We start from the raw sequence: 20,479 nt of genomic DNA, 5'->3' as shown, positions 1-20,479 counted from the left end.
ATAAAATATACATGATTCTTATAGACATATAAGAAGTTTAGTGGGAGTACATAAAAACTTATTTGGTCCTATGTGTATCACACACATATCTCTCTATTGTGAAACAACATTCAAATGCTAATGACTTAGATTTGAAATTATTCATCAATGATGGACCATGGCGAAACTTAGTACATACTGGATATTAAGATCTATTTACAAAGATCTTATGATATTGTTTTGGATTAAGTAATGGCATTTACTAAATCAAACACGAAAGACTCCATTGGAGATATTCGACCCATATGAATAAATCTAAGTAAAGGATGTTTGAACTATGTATAAGCATTTACTAAGTTAAACATCAAAGAATCTAAGTAAGATTCTTAAACCTATATTATATGTCAAAGAATTTAGCTGGATTTAGTATCTACTGAAACTAGATGAGCTAAAGTTACATGAATAGAATTCAATTGGGAATTATTCTGCAAAAGAACTTATCATGTATGATATAATATGAGGATCGCCAAAAACGTATTGTATAACTTTAGCCATGACGAACATATACCAATCTCTATTGATCTAAGTAAAGATCAACTAGTTTGAGATCAAGAATACTTATGGTACTTGAACAGGTACATAGGAATAGTTCTTGAATTCAAGGAAATAAAGATATGCTAAATATTGATGCTACACGCATAAACACTGGCAAAGGATCAAGCAAGACCCTTTGGAGTTAACCATTGATAAGGACGAGCTATAGAGCATCGTGTTTTGAAATGGCAACATGGATTGGAGACCATGAGTTGTTGCGTGGGAAATTAAAATAATAATTTCTATGTTCTAAGATATAGTTGGAGAGTCTTCCACATATCTATGAACTGCTTGGATAGGTAAAACCAAACAAAGCATCACTAGCAACCTATACAGTTGAAGTAAAAGTAATTATTGCCTAAGAAGCAATAAAACAGGGTTGTTTAAAGAGTTCTTCACTGAACTTGGGAAGATCACCTATCTGCTGGCTTGATGGTTCTTCATTGAAAAATGCGTAGAACCACTCTTGAAGCAAGAAAAAGGTCTGCTAACTTGATGGTTCTTCATTGAGAAATGCGTAGAACCACCATTGTAGCGAGAAAGACTAGATCACAAAATAAACATACTCAAAAGATCTTATCATCTATCTCGAAGAACATTCGATGAAAAGGATATTAAGATTGGCAAAGCATGATAACTAAACCTATGCAACAAGTGAGAAGCAACACTTACATTGTAGCACTGGAAATCAAGCATAGCTTTGAAATTCCATAAACTGTTTTAGAAGATGGGTTTGAGGCCCATGGTTGTAAAACATTGGGGTTGAACATTTATCATATATGAAATGTATTTTCATATTCCATTTAATCTTGGTTTAGTATTAAATGATGAGTCCCTTCAATTTGACGATATATTCAAGATAGACTGTCAGGACCAGTCCTGTGACTAAGAAATGTCTATCAAGTGAACTTGAATGTCAAAGGTTGAAAATGGTCCCTAGTCGGAGTTTTCTATAAAATCGGACGCATAGAAAACGTTAGACGACTAGAATGCAAGATGACTAGTAGTTCTGTTTCTTGAACTATGTGGACATGGCAATGTCATAATCATTTGCATAGATACTTACTTTGGGAAGACTAGTATCGGACAAGACCTATGAAACTTTACTGTAAGAGATGAAAATCTGTCATGAGTAAATTTCATTAAATTATTAGACACTAAATCCTCAATACCTGAGTGATTTGAGATTACTTGTTTGAGAAGTGGTTGCTTTGACGTTGACCAACCGTCGCACCGTAAAAGGAGGCTATAAAGGCAACGCTCAGGTAATCACCTATCAAACGAAGTCTAATCTCAAGATCGCAAGATTGGGATTGTCCTCCCATAAATCGGGATGAGATGCTTAAAAGTTGTACAAGGCCACTCGGAGAGCTAGAAACTGTGAAATGCATGGCCGTGCTCGGATGAATCATAGGCTATGATTATCTGTTTATTTGATCAGTTGAACTCTGAAACCGAGGAACACCTCTGGACATAATAAGGATGACAACTCTTACCTTATGTTCAAGAGCAAGCATCGAGCGACAAAGGAATTAGGAAATGCACACTTGTCCCTAAGGACAAGTGGGAGACTGAAGGAAATAATGCCCTTGGTCCAAGTATGCATTCTATGTTAAGTCTAATAAATGCGGTTCAGTATTAATTAACAAGTTAATAATTCAGTGAGATCAAGTGAGCTGAATGCCTAGCTAGAGGCCGCTTCAGTTCAAGTGGAATTAATGATATTAATCCACAGCTTACTCTTGACTGAACCCGTAGGGTCACACAAATAGTACGTAAACGGATCAAGTATTTAATGGCATTAAATACTCCATCTATGAATATTCGGAACCGACGGATCTTAGTTTAAGTGGGAGCTAAGATCGTCACAGGCAAGAAATGAATACTCCGGAAACGATGATATTGCCGGAAACGGAAATATGGATCGTATCGGAAATATAAATATTATCCAAGTCGTAGATGTTGCCGGAAACGGAAACATGGTACGTATCGGAAAATATTATCGGAAATGGAAATATTGCCAGAATCGGAAATATTGCCGGAAACGGAAATATTGTCAGAATCGGAAATATTACCGGAATCGGAAAATAATTCTGGAAACGGAAATATTAAATATTTGTTCGAAACGGAAATTAATTCCGGAATCGGAAATATTAAATATTGTTCGTATCGGAAATGAATTCCGGAATCGGAAAATTTAATCGGAAGCGCATCGTACGAATAAGCATCGGACGAGGCCTGCCGGACGAGGCCCAGCACGAAGCCAGGCCATCGCCCAGCAAGCCAAGCGCGCCGCACAAACAGCCACGCCAGGCCCAGCGCAAGGCCAGGCCCAGCAGGCTGCGCAGCGCGCACAGCGCGCGCGGGCGCTGCGTGGGCTGCTGCTCGCGCGCACGCATGGGGCCCATCGTGGCTGCCGTGCGTGTGTGTGCAAGTGTTTGTGTTCGTGCACGTTTCCTAAAGCATGCAGAGTTCGGTTAATGATTAAATTCCTAATTCTATTTGATAAATTAATTAAATTAGAGTTCTTGTAGGATTCTAGGTTTAATTAATTTGTATCTGAATAGGATTTCGATTCCCTTTCCATACCGCTATAAATATGAGGCTAGGGCTCACAATTTATAACACAAGTTTCAAAGTATTCAAAGTGAGTTTTTGAGAGAAAAATTCAGTCACACATTTGCCTATAAAGTGCCGAAAATAATAGTACCTTAAGGGCGATTCTAGTTGGTCAATCTTAAGGCGGATCCGGACGTGCTGTGGACTATCTACGGAGGGACGACACTTGGAGTACTAAAGACTTGTTCTTGTTCGGTTCGGGCGCAGCTAGGGAAGGCACGCAACAAAGAGTATGCATCTAATCTATGCTAAATGATTATGTGTAAATAATATGTTTTCCTGGGTTTATGGTTTTTCCGCATGATTTATGAATTGTCATATGTATCATAACCTAACAGGACCAAGGGCATTATTTCCTTCATAATAAAGACTGTAACGACCACCATTAAGGCTAATTAAACCAACAGTTACATAATCAATACAGATTCCCGTAACAATGTTTTAACCAAAACGACCCAGTACCAAAAAGAATATGTAAGGCCCACAAAACCCACCCCACGCCCGCTCATTCTCAAGAGCCCAACTACCAAGGCCCAAGCCCGACCTGATCGATCGACGCGCGTGTGTGAGTTATGTGTCCACCCATGCCACTCTCATACTTTCTCAAACAAGAGTTTCACCCGTAATTCAATATATAAGCAAAGAGGAAATGAGGAATTCTTTCAACGTGGGACAATAATCACTATTCACATATTTACACTATTTTCTTTTGCATTTCCCAACAAGAACTTCCAACAACTAGTAGCACAATATATTAATAATAACGTTGCTACAAGAATGTAGATAGAATAAACTTCTCTGGAATATGGGAATAATCAGATGAACATAAAATGAACAGTTGCTGCACCGTGGGATACCACTGTCCTAAAAGACGATTCCGCATTACCTCCTGGTGTAGTAGAACAAAAGCGGTCGCCCTCCAGGATTAACACGGCTCGGAATTTGTGTGCACTCACAAACTCGAATGGAGTCAAAACATATGCCCAAAACCGAGATCAATTTGAGGGAGAAAACATGTAATTGATTTTCTGGAATTGTGTATTGTGTATGCATTTTGGGAAGGTACAAAGTTTGATTAAATAATCAGACTTTAGGAAAAGCAAGAGACAAAAAACGGGCAGAATAACAAAGACTGTAACGGCCACCATTAAGGCTAATTAACCAACAGTTACGTAATCAATACAGATTCCCGTAACAATATTTTAACCAAAACGACCCGGTACCAAAAAGAATATGTAAGGCCCACAAAACCCACCCCACCCCCGCGCATTCTCAAGAGCCTAATTACCAAGGCCCAAGCCCGACCTGATCGGCGTGCGTGTGTGAGTTATGTGTCCACCCATACCACTCTCATACTTTCTCAAACAAGAGTTTCACCCACAACCCAATATATAAGCAAAGAGGAAATGAATAATTCTTTATATGTGGGACAATAAACTTAACACTATTCACATATTTACACTCTTTTCTTTTGCATTTCCCAACAAAAACTTCCAACATGGGTTTCCAATTTCCTTCTTGTCCTCAAACCAAAGAGAACAAATGGAAGTAGAAAAGGGTGAAATGAATTAGGAAAGACAATGAGTGGAAATGAACAGAGGGAAAGAGAACATGGAAGCCAACATTTTCTTTAAATGAAAGCGTGCTACTTTTTTCCAAGATTATCGAAAACAGTGTAATTAATTGCAGTCTAAGAAGAAAAAGAAAAGATATAAGTTGATGATGTCATTTTTACTGTAGGTGGGAAAATTTTGCCTGTAAAGCCGTCATGTGAACAATAATGACATCAACAATATTTCTTTTAGTAATAGTTGTAGAATGACGAAAGTGGATATACTAAAATAACCTCAACTCTTCACTTACATTTACACTATATAAATCTGGTCCACGCTAACTTAGTGTGGACCAGGGCAATAGAGTAATTTGGTTGGGCAACATGTGTAACTGTCACGTGATAGTTATTTTGTGATTTTAAATAGTAACTATGCATATTACAGTAACTATGTGTGTTAAAGAGTTACTGTATGTTTTGTAGAGTTTCTATGCGATTCTTGTCTATATACGTTTTAAATTTTTTATTCTTCAAAATTTCATATCTGCATTCTGTTCATTTCTCTCTCTTTATTTTGTCTCTATGCTATTCAAATTTTTACCCAAATTTCTAGGTTTTGTTCAATTTTGTTCGACTTTCTTAGTAATTATCTTATAATTATCATAAATGGGTCTTTTAGATGAGGAAGAAATGAAGGAAGTAGTAGATCAAGAAGGAGGTTCGTCGTTGCCGAAACCGAATCGAAGAATTTGCGCTCGTCTACAAATCATTGCAAGAAATTTTAGATATCACATCTCGGTTCGTTGGCAAACGTGAAAAGTGGAAATTGGGACATCATTATGGAACGGAGGTAGTATATAATAGAAAAAGTTACTATATGACCTCTAAAGCATCTATATCATATTGTTTATTTTATAATATAGTAATTGTTCTATAGTTAAAATTATTTTTTTATATGATATAGTCACTCTTTGGATTGAATAGTTATTCTTATCGAAATGATTATATTATTATTATTTTCAAAGTTACTATTTAGAAGATATAGTTACTTTATTGAACATATAGTTTCTATAATTTACTTTTTTTGTCTGCAATAATGAATATATAATTACTCTTATTTTTTATATAGTTACTTTTCTGATAACATTAACTATATCCTATATAATAGTAACTATAGAATAGAAAGAGTTACTATGTGATATAGAAGAGTAACTATTTCTATACGATATAAATATTCACTATATAATATAAAACAATCAATATCTTTGTGTATAATTAAGTAATTGGATTCTTATCAAAATGACATCAAAAAGTTAATGTATGACAATTAGTGTAATTATATTACATATAAGTACAACTATATCAACTTAAGAGTTGCTATATGATCTTTGCGGTAACTATGTCACATATATTAATAATTATATTGTTAAAATGTGTTCTATGACTATTAGAGTAATTGTATTACATATAAATACAACTATATCAACATAAAAGTTACTATATTGGCCACACTTTTTTTGGATCAAGAACATTGCTGATCCATGTCATCTTACATGTTATAAAATACCTAAAATATTCTGGTCCACACTAATAATAGCGTGGACCTGGTCCATACTAATGGGATTATTTTAAGTGTTACGATTTGATTCATCGATACCCTAAAATGAAGTAAATTGCCAAATCGATTTTTAATTTTTCTTGTCTTTTACTCCCTCTGTCTCTTTTTGTTTTTTACGTTTGGTATTTTTCATGCGTTTTAACGAATAATTAATTTGCATTGAAATTCCTCAATTTTTTTTATTTAAACGAGATAACTTACGTTTATTTATAATGTTTTTCACTTTTATCAAGATTCTGATATTGGGAAATGAGAAAAATTTAATGTCCCAATGGAAAAGTATGAGAAATCAAATGACCCAATGAATTTGATTGGTTAAAATAATAATTGGACACAAATTTTGATAGAATACTAAGTCATTTATGTGATACTCCCTCCGTTCCAAAATGTTTGTTACATATTCCTTTTAGGTTGTTTCAAAATGTTTGTTACATGGGGGAATCTTTCCTTTTATAAACTTATTATAATATTATTTTTTGTGCCAACTTTTAATTTTAATTGGTCCAATTTTTTCAACTCATTAAATTTCTTTACAATTTCCCAAGTATGTTAAGTTAGCAATCTTTGTGCTTTTCCATTATTGGTTCATTTTGATAAATAAAACAATCTTATTGGTTGTTGTAATTATTAGTGGATTGATGTTTTACTTGATTTATTTTTTTAATAAAAAACCAAAAGAATCTTTATTATACGTTAATAAACGTGCAAAAGTCCAAACGTAACAAACATTTTGGAACGGAGGGAGTAGTATAAAAGGAAATGTAAAGAACATTTTGAAATACCAAAAAAGAAAAACGTAAAAAACAAAAAGGGGCGGAGAGAGTACTAATCAATCAACAAATGTTTATTTTTTGGGTGAATAATCAATCAATTTATCAACCACGTACTCCTCTTCTTTCCCGACCACCTCCGCATTAGGCCTAGTTAACGAGTAACGGACGCCCGCGGCACACCAAGCTACAAAAACCCCTGCAGGCCATAAACCACCGCGACTTCCTCCTATTTCAGCCAATTCCGACGGCGACTTCACCCTCCTACCCTGCTCAGCCAACCATTTTCTCTGTCTTTTTCGGCGACAAGACCATCTACTTACTTTGCTGCACTCTACTTTGCCTTGTTCAAATTAGGTAATTTAATCATCTCTCCCAATTTACATTTTCTATGAATTAGGGCTTCTTATGTTCCAAATCTTGGGTTTTTTTGTTCTCTTCAATTCGAATTTTATTTTCGCCAATTCTAAATTGAACTTCTTTGATTTAGCAGAGCAAGGCGGCCGCTAAACTCGGAATTCTTCGTGTTTAGTTCCACTGTTGGTTTAACATGCCAAAGAATTTTCGGAAAAGGAAAGTTGAGGATGAAGCGGAAGATAATGTTTCAGATGATGAAGAGGAAAGAAGGTAGCTTTATATGCTATGCATTTGTTAATGTATTGCACATTTTGAAAATGTTGAGTAGAAATTAGGAGATTAGGCTTATAGAATTAAGAAACAATGTTGGTTGATTCGAGTTCAAGTCGAACTGGAGTTAAGATTGAATCAGCTTTATACTGTATTGGAGGTTTACACTACCTAATTGCCGAATCCAATACTCTCTCTTCTGCGTATTGTAGTGTATATGTAATGCTAATTTGACCATCAAACATTGGGCTGGAGGGAGTGTTTTACAAGTGTTAATTTGAGCAGGTTGGCATTAGAGGAGGTGAAACTGCTACAAAAGCAGCGGGAGAGGAGATCTGGGATAGCTGCTAATACTACACCACAATCATCAAATGTGGTAACAAAGTTAGGCGAAAAAGTTGAGACGGATGGAGATAAAGAAGAGTTGGTTTTGCAGGATACATTTGCACAAGAAACTGCTGTCATGATTGAAGACCCCAATATGTAAGTTACTTGTCTTGTGTCTTTCCTCAGTACGATTGCTTCCTTTTAATCCGAACTACCCTATAGATATTGAGTTTGCGATTATACATACTTCGTAAGATTTATGAATTTTGACATCTTCAGATAAGTTAACCTTAGTTTTAGGATTGTTATCACTGATACCTAACTGATAACAAACCTGAATGGCTTTGTTAGGTCCAATTCCATCAATTTTGGTTGAGGCAATTTTTACTTGTGTTATCATCAACTAATCTAGCTCCTGTTTTATGCTTGCCTTCATGGGGAGGGCCGCGAGCGCGCCTCCCAGACTCCCAGATTCCCTTTGTATTTCTCTTAAAAGGATACATTCTCAGCCTTGCCTACTGTTTTCTACAGGGTGAAGTATATTGAGCAAGAATTAGCCAAGAAAAGGGGGAAGAATATTAATGCGACAGAACAATCAGAAAATGAATTGACTCTTGCTGAAGAAGAGTTGTACAAGATTCCGGATCACCTGAAAGTATGTGAACTCCTTTTTTGACATCTCTGAGTTCTGGGTTAGAAAATCTTGGGTACCCTTTCTTAGGCATTGTATCAAATCACTAGAAATCATGTTGATGAATAATCTTCCATGTGTGGCAGCTTGTAAGCCCCATTGCAAGTTGGACACTCGAATATGTACTCATATCTAGCACTGATAATTCAGTTTAAGTAACGTAGGTCATGAACTAATTATTTATTCTTATTATATTGGAACGTTGTTTAGCATTGCATCATTAAGGTATGAACGGTTAGGTAGTGCTCCATTTCAAACTCTGCTTTACAGTCTATCCATGAGCGTAGGTCACATTTGATGTGGATTTGCATTACTCGTGGAAATCAAAACTCTAGCCTTTGCAAGTGAGCCAAAGTAAATTTTGCATACAGCTAATTTTGCTGACCTCATATGAACAATTGGACATTCAAAGATTCCTTTGAAATTCACAGAAGTGTTGGGGTTGGGTTGCATTTGAAAATGATACTTGTATTGCTTCTTTCTATATATTTAGGACATCTGTGGTAGTTAGACTTATAGTTGATAATATTATGAAATGAAACCTAGAAATTACTTGATATACATGGAAGATAAGCTCCTAAATGTTGTGTGGTTGTACCTTGCCCAAATTTTGGCAGATTGTGTAATCCTTAGTGCATATTGCTCAATCCAAAGCATGTTGCAAATCTTGAAATATTTATACCTTGTGCCCTTCGTCAATGTATTGCTGTGCACCTGCGCCTTTTGTAATATGAATTGATCCTATACTACTTTTAACGTTGCCGTTCATCCTCATATTTCGTCATAACCTATATGGTATTATGGTGTACCCGTTTTGGTGCTTACTGATGTGTGCATCCAGTGAATGGGTTTTGTCATTTGAAATGAGGTAATCATGTTTAAATGCTTTTCTTCAAGAACATTTTTCTCTTATATTTGGTGTGTCATATGGTCTCAATCTCATAGAACTTCTCACTTTTTTTCTTTTGAAATTCTTTTCACATTACACATCCTTCCGAAAAATGTGGTTGAACTGTTGAATAGCTCTTAGATGAGTTTGTTCATGACTAGGCATCACTTGGGGTGAAAATTGAATCAAGAAACTGATTTCTTATGTTTGGTTGAAATATTGTACGTACTGCTGACAGGTTGCTAAGAATCAGGATTATCCTTACTCCTTAGCTATTCTCTCACTAGAACAGTAGATTTTAGGGAATTAAAAAGAAGGCAAAGAAGAATTAATGATGCAATCGCTAATCATATTAGGGAAACTATTAAGATATGATTGAATTTAATAATAATTAAGGTGGAAATGACCAGTTACAATCTAGCCTCAGGAGGTTGGTGCTCTCCCAAGTACCAATTTATCACTGTAAATACTCAACATGCTCTTCCTCTCTTTATTTTGCTTTATATATCAAGAGATGTTCCTCTAACTAAGTAGCTTTAGTATTGTTCAATCAACAATAACTGAATCTTAATGCAACTACCTAAAATGACTCTCCCCTTATACTGATGCTTAGCACAGCTGCACATGTATGCTATCAAGTACCAACAAACCCATGATCCATGCGTGTCTCTTGCCACCAATTCATCACCAGTCTCAATTTACTGTTGGGGATTATGTTTTAAGCTAGAGTGTTACTTTTATGTGTAAATCTAATGGGCATTTAAGAAATAAGTTGGTGTTGAACCAAGCCTTTTATTGATAAAGTCTTTACAAAACTTATAGTTAAACGCTTAAACTCCCCCCCCCCCCCCCCCCTCCTCAACCCTTGTTCAAATCTAAGTTATTGTCCCCATCTCCTGAAGTCCGAACCATTGCAAATTGGATACACGGATATTTACCCGTATTTAGCACATAGATTTGAGTTTAATAACTATAGGTCAGGTTTGTGCTTAATTTAGTTACTGCCACTAATTTGATCCTCATTCTATTTGTAGTTTGTTAAATTTTGCATCATTGCATATGAACGACTTAACTAGTTCTCCACTTCTCCCTTTTTATTTATCTACGCTTTACTGTTTGCAGTCCATGTGCATAGATAACATTTGATGTGAATTTGGCTTTTGTCATGGAAATCTAAACTCTACCTTACAAGTAAACCTAAGTAAAAATTGACAACGAGACATGGGTTTGGCAGGGATATGGAATCAAGAAATTAATTTTATGTTTGGTTGATTATTTTCTCATATTTAGATGATAGGTTGCTATTAACAAACCCAAACTCCAAGTATTTTTCATGCCAGCCATCCTTCCTTCACCTGTTCAAGTTTACTACCATTGGATCATTTTCTTGTGTGTCTGTGTGTCTGTGTGTGTGTGTGGAGGGAAGGGGAGTTTAATGTAGAATCTTAACCTGCCATTAGCTACCATTTCATGGCTCACCTTTTCTCTCATATCCTCTTATCTCCTTCTCAAACCAGCCTACCAGTCAAGAAGTTTCAGAGAACCAATATCTCATATCATTCTTAGTGTTTGCTGAATGATCATTGTCTTTCAAGTGTGTTTCCTTAGTGTCCAATTCATGGGTTCAGATAAGCTTTCAAAGTGGTGGCCTCTTGTTAATGAGGCAATGACATCTAGTTCATGAAGATTAGAGTTCAATCCCTCAAGCCTTATGAAGTTCCAATAAGCTTTTCCTTCTTTCTCAAAGTCTAAGGCCTCTAAGCTTAATAAGAGCTGCTATTCTGTAGGGTGAAGGAAACCAGAGTGAAGAGTAAGGTCTGGTGTAAAAAGGGACGGAGGGAGGTCAGGCTACTGTTTTATAGCCAACAAAATGAATTTCTTCATCTGTGGGTAAGTTTTTACCAACTTACCATTACTTAACTATCCTCTTATTGATCCCATACCTTGCAATCAACCAAATATCATAGTAATGTTTCTCTAACAGTAAACCTGTTCGAGAGGACGTTTTCGTGTTACTTAGGTCTGTTTACTTCACCTAAAAAAACTTACTTTTCGTAGACGTAAGTTCAGTTAAGTTCCAATAAAGGCTACCCAAGTTCAACTCACATCAACAGTAAGTAAAGTAAAATTCAGGTTAACACACCTATAGTGTATGTGACTTACATTTACTGATGTCGGCAGTCATAAAATATTGGTGTTTTGTTATTTATTGAATTTCTGTTTTCAAGAATATTTTCCTCTGTCTTCCTACATATTTGAAATTATAACAACACCTGTTTTATGTTTCCTTAGGCTGTAGTAGTTGGAGCTAATGTTGATAGAATTTGCAAGCCCTGTTCTCTTATTTTATCCCTGTCGCGACTAGCATCTGTCCCAGCCCTGCAATTATCTTAATTTTTATTACCATTTTGATAGATATTAGGGATTCTTTTGCTCCTTTTTATTGAATTGAATTCCGATTTCCAGGATTTGATGACTGCAACGAGAAAAATCACTGAACATCTGTAATAATCTTGGTTATCTCAATTTCGTGTCAGGTGAAAAAGAGAAACTCAGAAGAAAGTTCTACTCAGTGGACCACGGGTATTGCAGAAATTCAGCTCCCTATCGAGTATGATAACACTATTCTTTTTTCTTTTTTTTAATGGCCAATAACATTATTCTTCAAAAACCTTGTTTTTTTTTTTTTTTTTTTTTTTTCTTTTTTTAATATCCTGGAGACTGGGATCATCTGACGTGCTTTTCATTTCTGGCTGCAGATATAAGCTGAAAAACATTGAGGAAACTGAAGCAGCCAAAAAGTTTCTACATGAAAAGAGATATGTCGGTCAGACCAAGAAAGAGTCTACCAATTCTTGGAGTCATAATGCTGATTATTTCCAACGTGGGAAAGATTATGCTGAAAAGCTTAGGAGAGGTTTGTTTCCACCACTTTTGTTATTGAATTTCGGTCAGTGGTTTATTTCCTGTATCTCTGATGTAAGGTTCCCATAGACTGGTGAAATAATTCTGTCAAGGGTTGTGTTAGGTAACTTCCGTTTGGTTTCCTTGCTAGATCTGACCTTTGATCTTTTGAACAATTTGTTTAACAATAGTGGTTTGGCTTCTTTCTTTTCACCTAACTTAGTTTATCTGAAGTTATTGAAGCTTAACTTATTTAAAGTTAAGCTGTGAAGTTATTGAAACATCTGGATATAAGTGAATATTTGTTCCCGAAACTTATTTTTCCAAGGAGAAAAGATCGAAGCCTTCTTGTTGATGAAGAATCAAATATTCTATCAGACAGTATGAAAATTTTAGCCACAAGTCATCCTCCTTTTTCTATGATTCCCGAATATTGACAATTTGACAGTCGTCGATCTTTCTGTCATTTGGGAGTAAATTATGTCTGATGTGGTGCTATAAAGAGCAAGAGAGCTTTCATAAAAGGATTTTTCTATGCTTAGGCGACAGGACCTAAGCCCTTTCCTGATTATGGGCTACTAAAATTGCTGCCTGTATTTAGATTAAAATGGGGAATTCCTTATCCAAGTTATATTGATGGGTGTTTTTGCAGATCATCCTGAGCTGTACAAGGATAGAGGTACAGAGGATAGTGGAGTGGGATCAAGACCCAGTGACAATGGTGCAGACCCAGCTGGGAGAAGGCTTGCTGCAACAGACGAGCTTATGCTTGAGCGCTTCCGGAAACGAGAACGGCAGCGTGGAATGAGGAGATGAGGTTAGCTCATTCTCATGACGAAAGAAGTCTTGTATTGTAAACATCATTTTCTCAAGTTTTATTTGATCATTCTTTTTTGGGATAGTTCTTTTGTAACATATGCCAGTTTGTTTTATTTTACCAAGTTTAAGAAGGCACAACAGACAATTAGATACCCACTTATTCATCATCTAACAAATAATCGCCACATAAATATATTGGGATGCCTGTGTTCCCCCCCAACCCCCAACCCAAAAAGAAGAAAAATAATTTTTTATTTTTTATTTTTTATTTTAATACAGATTGTGTTTTTTTTTTGACAACAAAAAAAAAAAAAAAAAAACGCAATATTACATTCATAATACAGATTGTGTTATGAATAAAAGAACGCAAGTGTACATTGCAATGGTTAGTTTGTGCACAAATCTAATATTACATATATATAAAGGAGTCATATTTGCTGAACTATTAGAGCGCTATTAGAGCGCCATCTATGATTACGAATGATTTCGGCCAATGAAAAATAAGATTTCTAATTTATTTTTGAATTAAAAAAATCGAGTGCCACGTAGATAATTAATTAGATTCCACGTAGATATTTAAATTAATTAATTAATTACTAATATATACAATTCCATCCAAAATCAAACGCTCTAATAATTAAAAAATAAATGCTGAAATAAGTGAAGAACCGAAAGTCCGAAACTAATTAATTAAGCACCAAAGCCAATTAAGGATTATAGAGGACGTGAAATAAGCAATGGGTCCTTGTACATCCAAAACCGTCGCCGCTCCTCTCTTTTCTCTCCCCTTCCTCTCTTCCTCTTTCAAAACCCTAATTTTCTAGGGGCTACCACCAACCATTAGGTTGATGGTAAGCCCCATTTTTCTTGTTTTTCCTAGCTTTTGATTTCATGTTCGGAATAAAAACTCCATTCTCTCCCTACTGGAGAGTTTTTTTACCCATTTATTGTGTTATCTGTACCCATTTATTGAGTTTTATCTCTCTCCCTATGAGAGTTTGGGGACATGTTTTTAATTTCGCAGGAAAAGTTGATTTATTGATGAAGATTTGTGCGGGGTTACAACGGATGTCATTCGTACGTCTACAATCAATTGAATCGAATTTAATTCAATACCAAAGCTACAACAGATCGAAAGACCTACTCGTTGAAGGCTGTATCAAACAACGATGTGAAAGAGGGTATTCATCATTGTCAGATCTCATCTAAAACGATCGTGATTTTGCCGAATTAGAATTTTGTTTGATCAAAATTATTTTGTATTTGCTAGTTTTGATTCCTATTATAGATGTCGTAGGACTATTTTATCAATAAACTAATTTTTACCTTCAAAAAAAAAAGCACCAAAGCCAATTACTTAAGCACTACCACTAATTAGTTAAGCAATGAAACCAATTAATTAAACAATCAAAATGGTCTTTTCAATACTAATTAGTTAAACAATCAAAATAGTCTTTTCGATAAAGCGGTATTATACAGAAATCGCCTTAACAAAAAAACACAATTGGATAAAAGTTAAAAAGATTCCGAGTCTCTAGTGTGAGCCCCACATAACATCTCCCCATCACCATTCTCCCCCCTCTTCTCTCGCTCCTCTATCTTCCCCTCCTCTATTTTCTCTCTCCCCCTTCCATTGTCGCCTAGCTTTTCCATAGAGAGAGAAAGCTTTATCTCTCAACTTTTTGCAGAAAAACAGTGTGAAAGGAGATAGTTAAAGGAAGAAGAAGCTCGTCGATTTCTCAGATCTGCAGTTTCAATGGCTTCCACTAAAGAACGTGAAAGTTTCGTGTACATCGCCAAACTCGCCGAGCAAGCTGAGCGCTACGATGGTGAGTATTTTTCTCGAATTTTGTTAAAATCGATCTTTATGTTTCGTCGATTTTTTGCTAGTTTACTGTGCTTTGACTTTTATCATGATTTAGAAAAAATAGGGATTCTTGATCTACATGTCGATTGAAGCGAGTCTGTTGATTTTTTTTTTCCTGATTTAATTGGTTTAATTTTGGTCGATTGTGCACTAGATTGAATAATCTGCAGTTAATTGATTTAATGGAAAGAATAGTAAATTGTGCATTAGATTGAGCAATCTGTAATTATTAATTAGTTGATTTTAGAGGCGCCGGAATTTGATTTTAGTTGGTGAATTGTGTCAGAAATGGTGGAAGCGATGAAGAACCTTGCGAAGCTTGATGTGGAGTTGACTGTAGAAGAAAGGAATTTGCTTTCGGTTGGATATAAGAATGTTGTTGGAGCAAGGAGAGCGTCTTGGAGGATACTGTCCTCGATTGAGCAAAAGGAGGAGGGAAAAGGTAACGAGCAAAATGTGAAGAGAATCAAGGAGTACAGGCAGAAGGTGGAATTGGAGCTGACTAACATTTGTAGTGACATCATGACTGTTATCAATGAGCACCTCATTCCTTCGGCAACCGCTGGGGAATCGACCGTGTTTTACTATAAGATGTAAGGGTTTTGTTGGTTTCAGGATAATGGAGAATAGATTGTTTGTATAGATGAATGGGCGTATGTTTAAAAACATTGATGATTAATGCGTGGTTTTTTGGGTTGCTTTTATATTTGTTGCAGGAAAGGAGATTACTATAGGTACCTTGCCGAGTTTAAGTTCGGTAATGAGAGGAAAGAAGCTGCTGATCAGTCCATGAAAGCGTATGAGGTGAAATTAATTAAAAGCTTGTATTTTAATGTGTTGTTTCTCTTATGTGAAGAAGTAACGAACAGTCCATGTTTTCTTCTTTAACAAGTGGAATATGTTTTGTGTTACATTTCATACTGTTGGACTCTTCCAAATGCGAGAGCCTCACAAGTGGCACTAGGTTGATGGATTGGTCATGTGTGAAATTTGATCCACGACAATAGCCTCTAATATGAATGCTAATTATAGATGAATGGCGAATTTAAAATACTTAGCAATTGTATTTTAACATGAGTATCCTATATGTTTTACCTTCTTTTTTTTTGTGCATGTGTCCTTGAAAGTTTTTGGTATGTACTTGTGAAATGTCTGTACCCTCGTACTTAGTGTTTGTGTTTATGTGTCTACATGTTCATCCTGAGGTTTTTGTGCTAATATCTTGAAGGTTCATGTTCATCCATTTGCATCTGTTACATGTATTTATTTTGACAATTGTTATTCAAGAGGTACTTAGTATATATAAATTTGGTCTTCTAACTTACGGTAATAGTATGCTGAAGGTTGTAGCTGGAAGTCTGCTTAATTTCTTTGTATGGTCTCTTTAGTCTTTTGAAATTATGGTTTGGGTATGAACATATTAACTGGGTAGGTACTAGGTACTGGACTTGCTACTTTCACATTGTATGAGAAGTTGACGCTATTGCACTTAAATCTTTGGTTTATATGGGAACATCATATATTCAAATGTGATCAGATACATGCTCGTATAATATATAGCAAAAAAATACGGATACTTATGTATTTGAAATGTTTCTCAATTTGTAGTGTGCTATTTCAACTCTTATTTTAACACTTCCATTTTCGCAGAGTGCCACCACAACAGCTGAGGCTGAGTTACCTCCTACACACCCCATACGCTTGGGTTTGGCTCTCAATTTCTCAGTATTTTATTATGAGATTTTGAATTCTCCTGAAAGGTTTGTTTTCTTGTATTTTTATGTTAAAGATGGAGAGGTCTGCTTCTTCTGTTCTTCTAATTCAGCTTCCTTCCTCCTTGAAATGTCACCAGGGCTTGCCACCTTGCCAAGCAAGCTTTTGATGAAGCTATCTCAGAACTTGACTCTCTGAATGAGGATTCATACAAGGATAGCACCCTAATCATGCAGCTCCTTAGAGATAATCTCACCTTGTGGACTTCTGACATTCCCGAAGAAGGAGGTAATTTCTTTTTCAATAATCTCTCTTTTCGCTTAGAGAGTTACAATGGTTCATTATCCATGCAGTCAGATCCTTTAGCCTCCCCCAAAAGAATTAGCTATTTCAGCATTTCCATTGTCTCAAAAGCTTGACTGCTTCAGTGCTTCCGAATGGCTGCAACTTTTAGGTTTGTGTACAAAAGGAAAATATATTAATTGATGAAAGGGTAGAGTTATAGCGCAAAAGAAATACAATTTACTCAAATTTAAAGTCAAATGATAGGAATAAGAGATAAAAATTATGACGTATACCTATCGCTTCGCTTCTGTCGGCTGCTTTAGTCGTTCAACCAGGAATGTTTTCTCTAGGTTAGTACGCAGAGATAAATTGCAAGATTTGCGTTGGATGTTCACAAGGTGCTTAAAAACATAATTGCTTTTCATTTCATTAGTTGTCCTTCCTCTCATTTACTCTAGTATAAAATATAAAATTTGTGAAAGTGAATTTTGAGTTTGTTTTGCCTCATGAGGAACAATAGATATTAGGAATTTGTTGATGACCTGTATATATTTCGGATAACTATAAGGATGAAGCTATTGCAAGGACGGCTAGTCAATGACTATGAATAGCCTTATGGACAAAGCAAAAACTAATTTAATTTGTCATTTGTGCCAAAGTGGATGTGGAACAATCCAAAATCCCACTTCAGGGGAAGTTTCGGGGTTCATTATCCATTCATTGTTATCAAATGCAAACCCAACTGATTAAGATGTTGAAATGCTCATCATGTTAAAGTTATCAGCATTAAATGAGATCAAAATAATCCATAGACGTTTAGAAATTTGCACACCTGTTAGATTTTTCCTTCAGCGGAAGGCATATCCTTGGTTAGTTAAATTATTGGAGAAAATTATTTTTGTGGGAGCGGCTTGCATTAGCTTAATGATTTATTTGTGTTTCATCATTAGCTGCTTTGAAAGTTCTGATGCATTTTTGGATCTAAAAACAGAAGACTTCCAGAAGGCAGATGGTGCTGCAAAAGCACTTGCTGGCGATGATGCAGAGGTTGGTTGGGTTTATGATGCCATGTATTGCACATTGTTTTTTCTGACTTTTTCTATAACTGAATCGTAATCATTTGGTTATTGTTTGCAGTGAAGAGCCTGGGTACTTGATCATGAATCTTAACTTTTGGGGTCGTGGTGTTTTTAGATAAGAAGTAGAGAAGACGAATTGGTTCTTTCTTTTCTTTTACTTTTCGTAACATGGCGCTGTGCCTTGTGGGTTATTAGAAGCATTAATGCGCACATAAATGTGATACTCCTCCTATTTGTGCCCCCATGTTTCTCTTGGCTTACCCTGGAAGATAAGGTTTGAGGAGTGGCTGATGATGCTATGAATCAGTTTCGACTTTCGACCATTTGTTGTATTTTCTTAAGATTGATAGTAGTTCTTTTTCTTCTCCCCTCCCCACAAACAATATTCTCTATTCCCATACTTGTTGGTATGTGTATCAGATCTCTTAACTTCATTATGGCTGCTGTTAAGGTGATCGAGTCTGAATTTTTGAGGCCTTTCTGATTTGCGTTTCAAGTATTGTGTATTGTTCGCAAAGTGAATTATTCTTTGAAATCCAATAGTCCTTTATGGATATGACTTGAGTTGAACTCGCAGGAACAATAAAGAGGAGATACTGTCTGATGTTGGCACAAATGCATCATAATTGCATAAGATGAAAAAAAAAGCTCTATTTTGTGTCGATGAACAAGTCTTAATTAGGATTGTTGTACAAATAGAAGTCTCAAGGGACTTTAGAAGGGTATATCATGAGAAAAGAAATTTTCACCAGGCGCACCCGACATTCTATTCTTCTTAGTCGTAGGTGCTCATTCTATTTTGATTTGAATGGGCCGAGTCTCCCCACAGAGCGGTAGCGAAGGAGGCAGCAAATGGATTGAAATTCTCGACTTTTTTTATGGCAGCCGCCACTTCATCTTTTTTTTTTCATAAGAATGTCTCATCAAGTCCAATAACCTTATCTGTATTTTCATGGTAAACTGGTTACACAAATTCTTATTTACATGGGGTGTACGATAAATATTGTACACCGAAGTTAAAGTTGACGTAAAATGTTTAAAAGTCACCCTTGTATATGTAAAAGTTATCTACCTTTTAGTAATAAAAAATTTCATTTTAATAAAAAATATTTATTCAAAATCACTAATAATATATAAAATTAATCATTTAACACTTTAAAATGTTTGTCTAATATTATTTTTTTAATAATATAAAAGTTAGAGAAAACTGAATAAAAGTTAGAGAAAACTGGATTAAAGTTATGTTGATGCACAATAAATTTATTGTACAACTTGTGCACGCAAGACCTTTTGAACTAGTTATTGTCTCCGCGGCTTGGCCTTCAGCATGCCATCACCTAAAGTTTACCCTTGGCATCTCTTGCTTCAAGACGTGGTGGTTTGCTTTTAATTGGTAAGAACAAAATGTTATGTGAAAAGGTCATTTCGCATTTCCATGTTGATGGAGTTCTACTTGAACTTCCCACTTTTTTGGTCATTAGTTAAACAAAATGTTAAGAGGAAGTCAATCTAATACGAATAAAAAAAATACAAGAAAAAGTTTAATACTTCAAATTGTTTTTTTTTGAAGGTGAATAGAATATCTAGGCTTTGTCTAACATAATTTCTGACAAAAAATTATTTATATGACACAAATATTGTATGATTATTTGTATACTCCCCTTGTTTTTGTTTATTAGTCCTCTTTTCGTATTGGAATGTGTTTTTTTTATTAGTCTCTTTTAGAATCTTTTCTTATTTGTTCAACTATTATTACTCTTTTATCCTTATATTACAATTGTAATTCCTTTTTAATCTTAATTAAATATGTAAGTGATTCCTTTATTTTATAATTAGCAACACTAAACACTCTACCTACCCATATTTTCTTATTTTTTTTTCTCTCCTACTCACATGGCCACATGGGTGAGATTATTTAGAGATTCACATACTAGGTGTCCTTTTAGTGGATTGTTTCTAGAACAGAGGGAGTAAGAGAATAATTATATTTTTATCAGGTTACTTATTACTCCCTCCATTCCCTTTTGTTCTTCCCCTAAAGAATGTTGGGTGTGGTTTAAGAAAACTGAATCTTGGTTTGTATTGGGATATGAGTAATGATTGGGTGTAAGAATAATGATTGGGTGTAAGAAATTGAATAAAGTAA

At 35.4% G+C, this 20,479-nt stretch overlaps 2 protein-coding genes across 3 annotated transcripts; both read left to right on the top strand.

Annotated features, from left to right (window-relative positions):
* The first annotated feature begins 7,248 nt into the window (after window positions 1-7,248).
* LOC110782661 (protein COP1 SUPPRESSOR 2) lies at window positions 7,249-13,541 on the top strand. 2 transcript variants are annotated; one of them, XM_021986853.2, is made up of 7 exons: window positions 7,249-7,489; window positions 7,626-7,759; window positions 8,045-8,242; window positions 8,618-8,741; window positions 12,204-12,277; window positions 12,426-12,583; window positions 13,223-13,541. In XM_021986853.2, exons 2-7 carry the CDS (start codon window positions 7,683-7,685, stop codon window positions 13,384-13,386), a joined length of 795 nt encoding a protein of 264 aa, XP_021842545.1. In that variant the 5' UTR covers window positions 7,249-7,489; window positions 7,626-7,682; the 3' UTR covers window positions 13,387-13,541. The 2 variants fall into 2 exon arrangements, with proteins under 2 accessions (XP_021842545.1, XP_021842546.1); XM_021986854.2 differs by having other exon boundaries at window positions 7,623-7,759.
* Window positions 13,542-14,896: 1,355 nt separating this feature from the next.
* LOC110782659 (14-3-3-like protein B) lies at window positions 14,897-18,887 on the top strand. Its single transcript, XM_021986850.2, has 7 exons — window positions 14,897-15,218; window positions 15,543-15,849; window positions 15,973-16,060; window positions 16,907-17,016; window positions 17,109-17,257; window positions 18,246-18,301; window positions 18,392-18,887. Exons 1-7 carry the CDS (start codon window positions 15,146-15,148, stop codon window positions 18,392-18,394), a joined length of 786 nt encoding a protein of 261 aa, XP_021842542.1. The 5' UTR covers window positions 14,897-15,145; the 3' UTR covers window positions 18,395-18,887.
* Window positions 18,888-20,479: the final 1,592 nt, after the last annotated feature.

Source organism: Spinacia oleracea, chromosome 4 (assembly GCF_020520425.1).
Source record: "Spinacia oleracea cultivar Varoflay chromosome 4, BTI_SOV_V1, whole genome shotgun sequence".
Taxonomy (NCBI): domain Eukaryota; kingdom Viridiplantae; phylum Streptophyta; class Magnoliopsida; order Caryophyllales; family Amaranthaceae; genus Spinacia; species Spinacia oleracea.
This window is presented reverse-complemented; position numbering and strand designations above follow the sequence as displayed.

Bases quoted from the DNA above. Each gene is read 5' to 3' on its own strand.
- LOC110782661 (XM_021986853.2), top strand. From the start codon at position 7,683: ATGCCAAAGAATTTTCGGAAAAGGAAAGTTGAGGATGAAGCGGAAGAT. The intron at 8,742-12,203 runs GTATGTGAACTC...ATTTCGTGTCAG, and splicing joins AGATTCCGGATCACCTGAAA to GTGAAAAAGAGAAACTCAGA. The intron at 12,584-13,222 runs GTTTGTTTCCAC...GTGTTTTTGCAG, and splicing joins TGCTGAAAAGCTTAGGAGAG to ATCATCCTGAGCTGTACAAG.
- LOC110782659 (XM_021986850.2), top strand. From the start codon at position 15,146: ATGGCTTCCACTAAAGAACGTGAAAGTTTCGTGTACATCGCCAAACTC. The intron at 16,061-16,906 runs GTGAAATTAATT...CCATTTTCGCAG, and splicing joins AGTCCATGAAAGCGTATGAG to AGTGCCACCACAACAGCTGA. The intron at 17,017-17,108 runs GTTTGTTTTCTT...AAATGTCACCAG, and splicing joins ATTTTGAATTCTCCTGAAAG to GGCTTGCCACCTTGCCAAGC.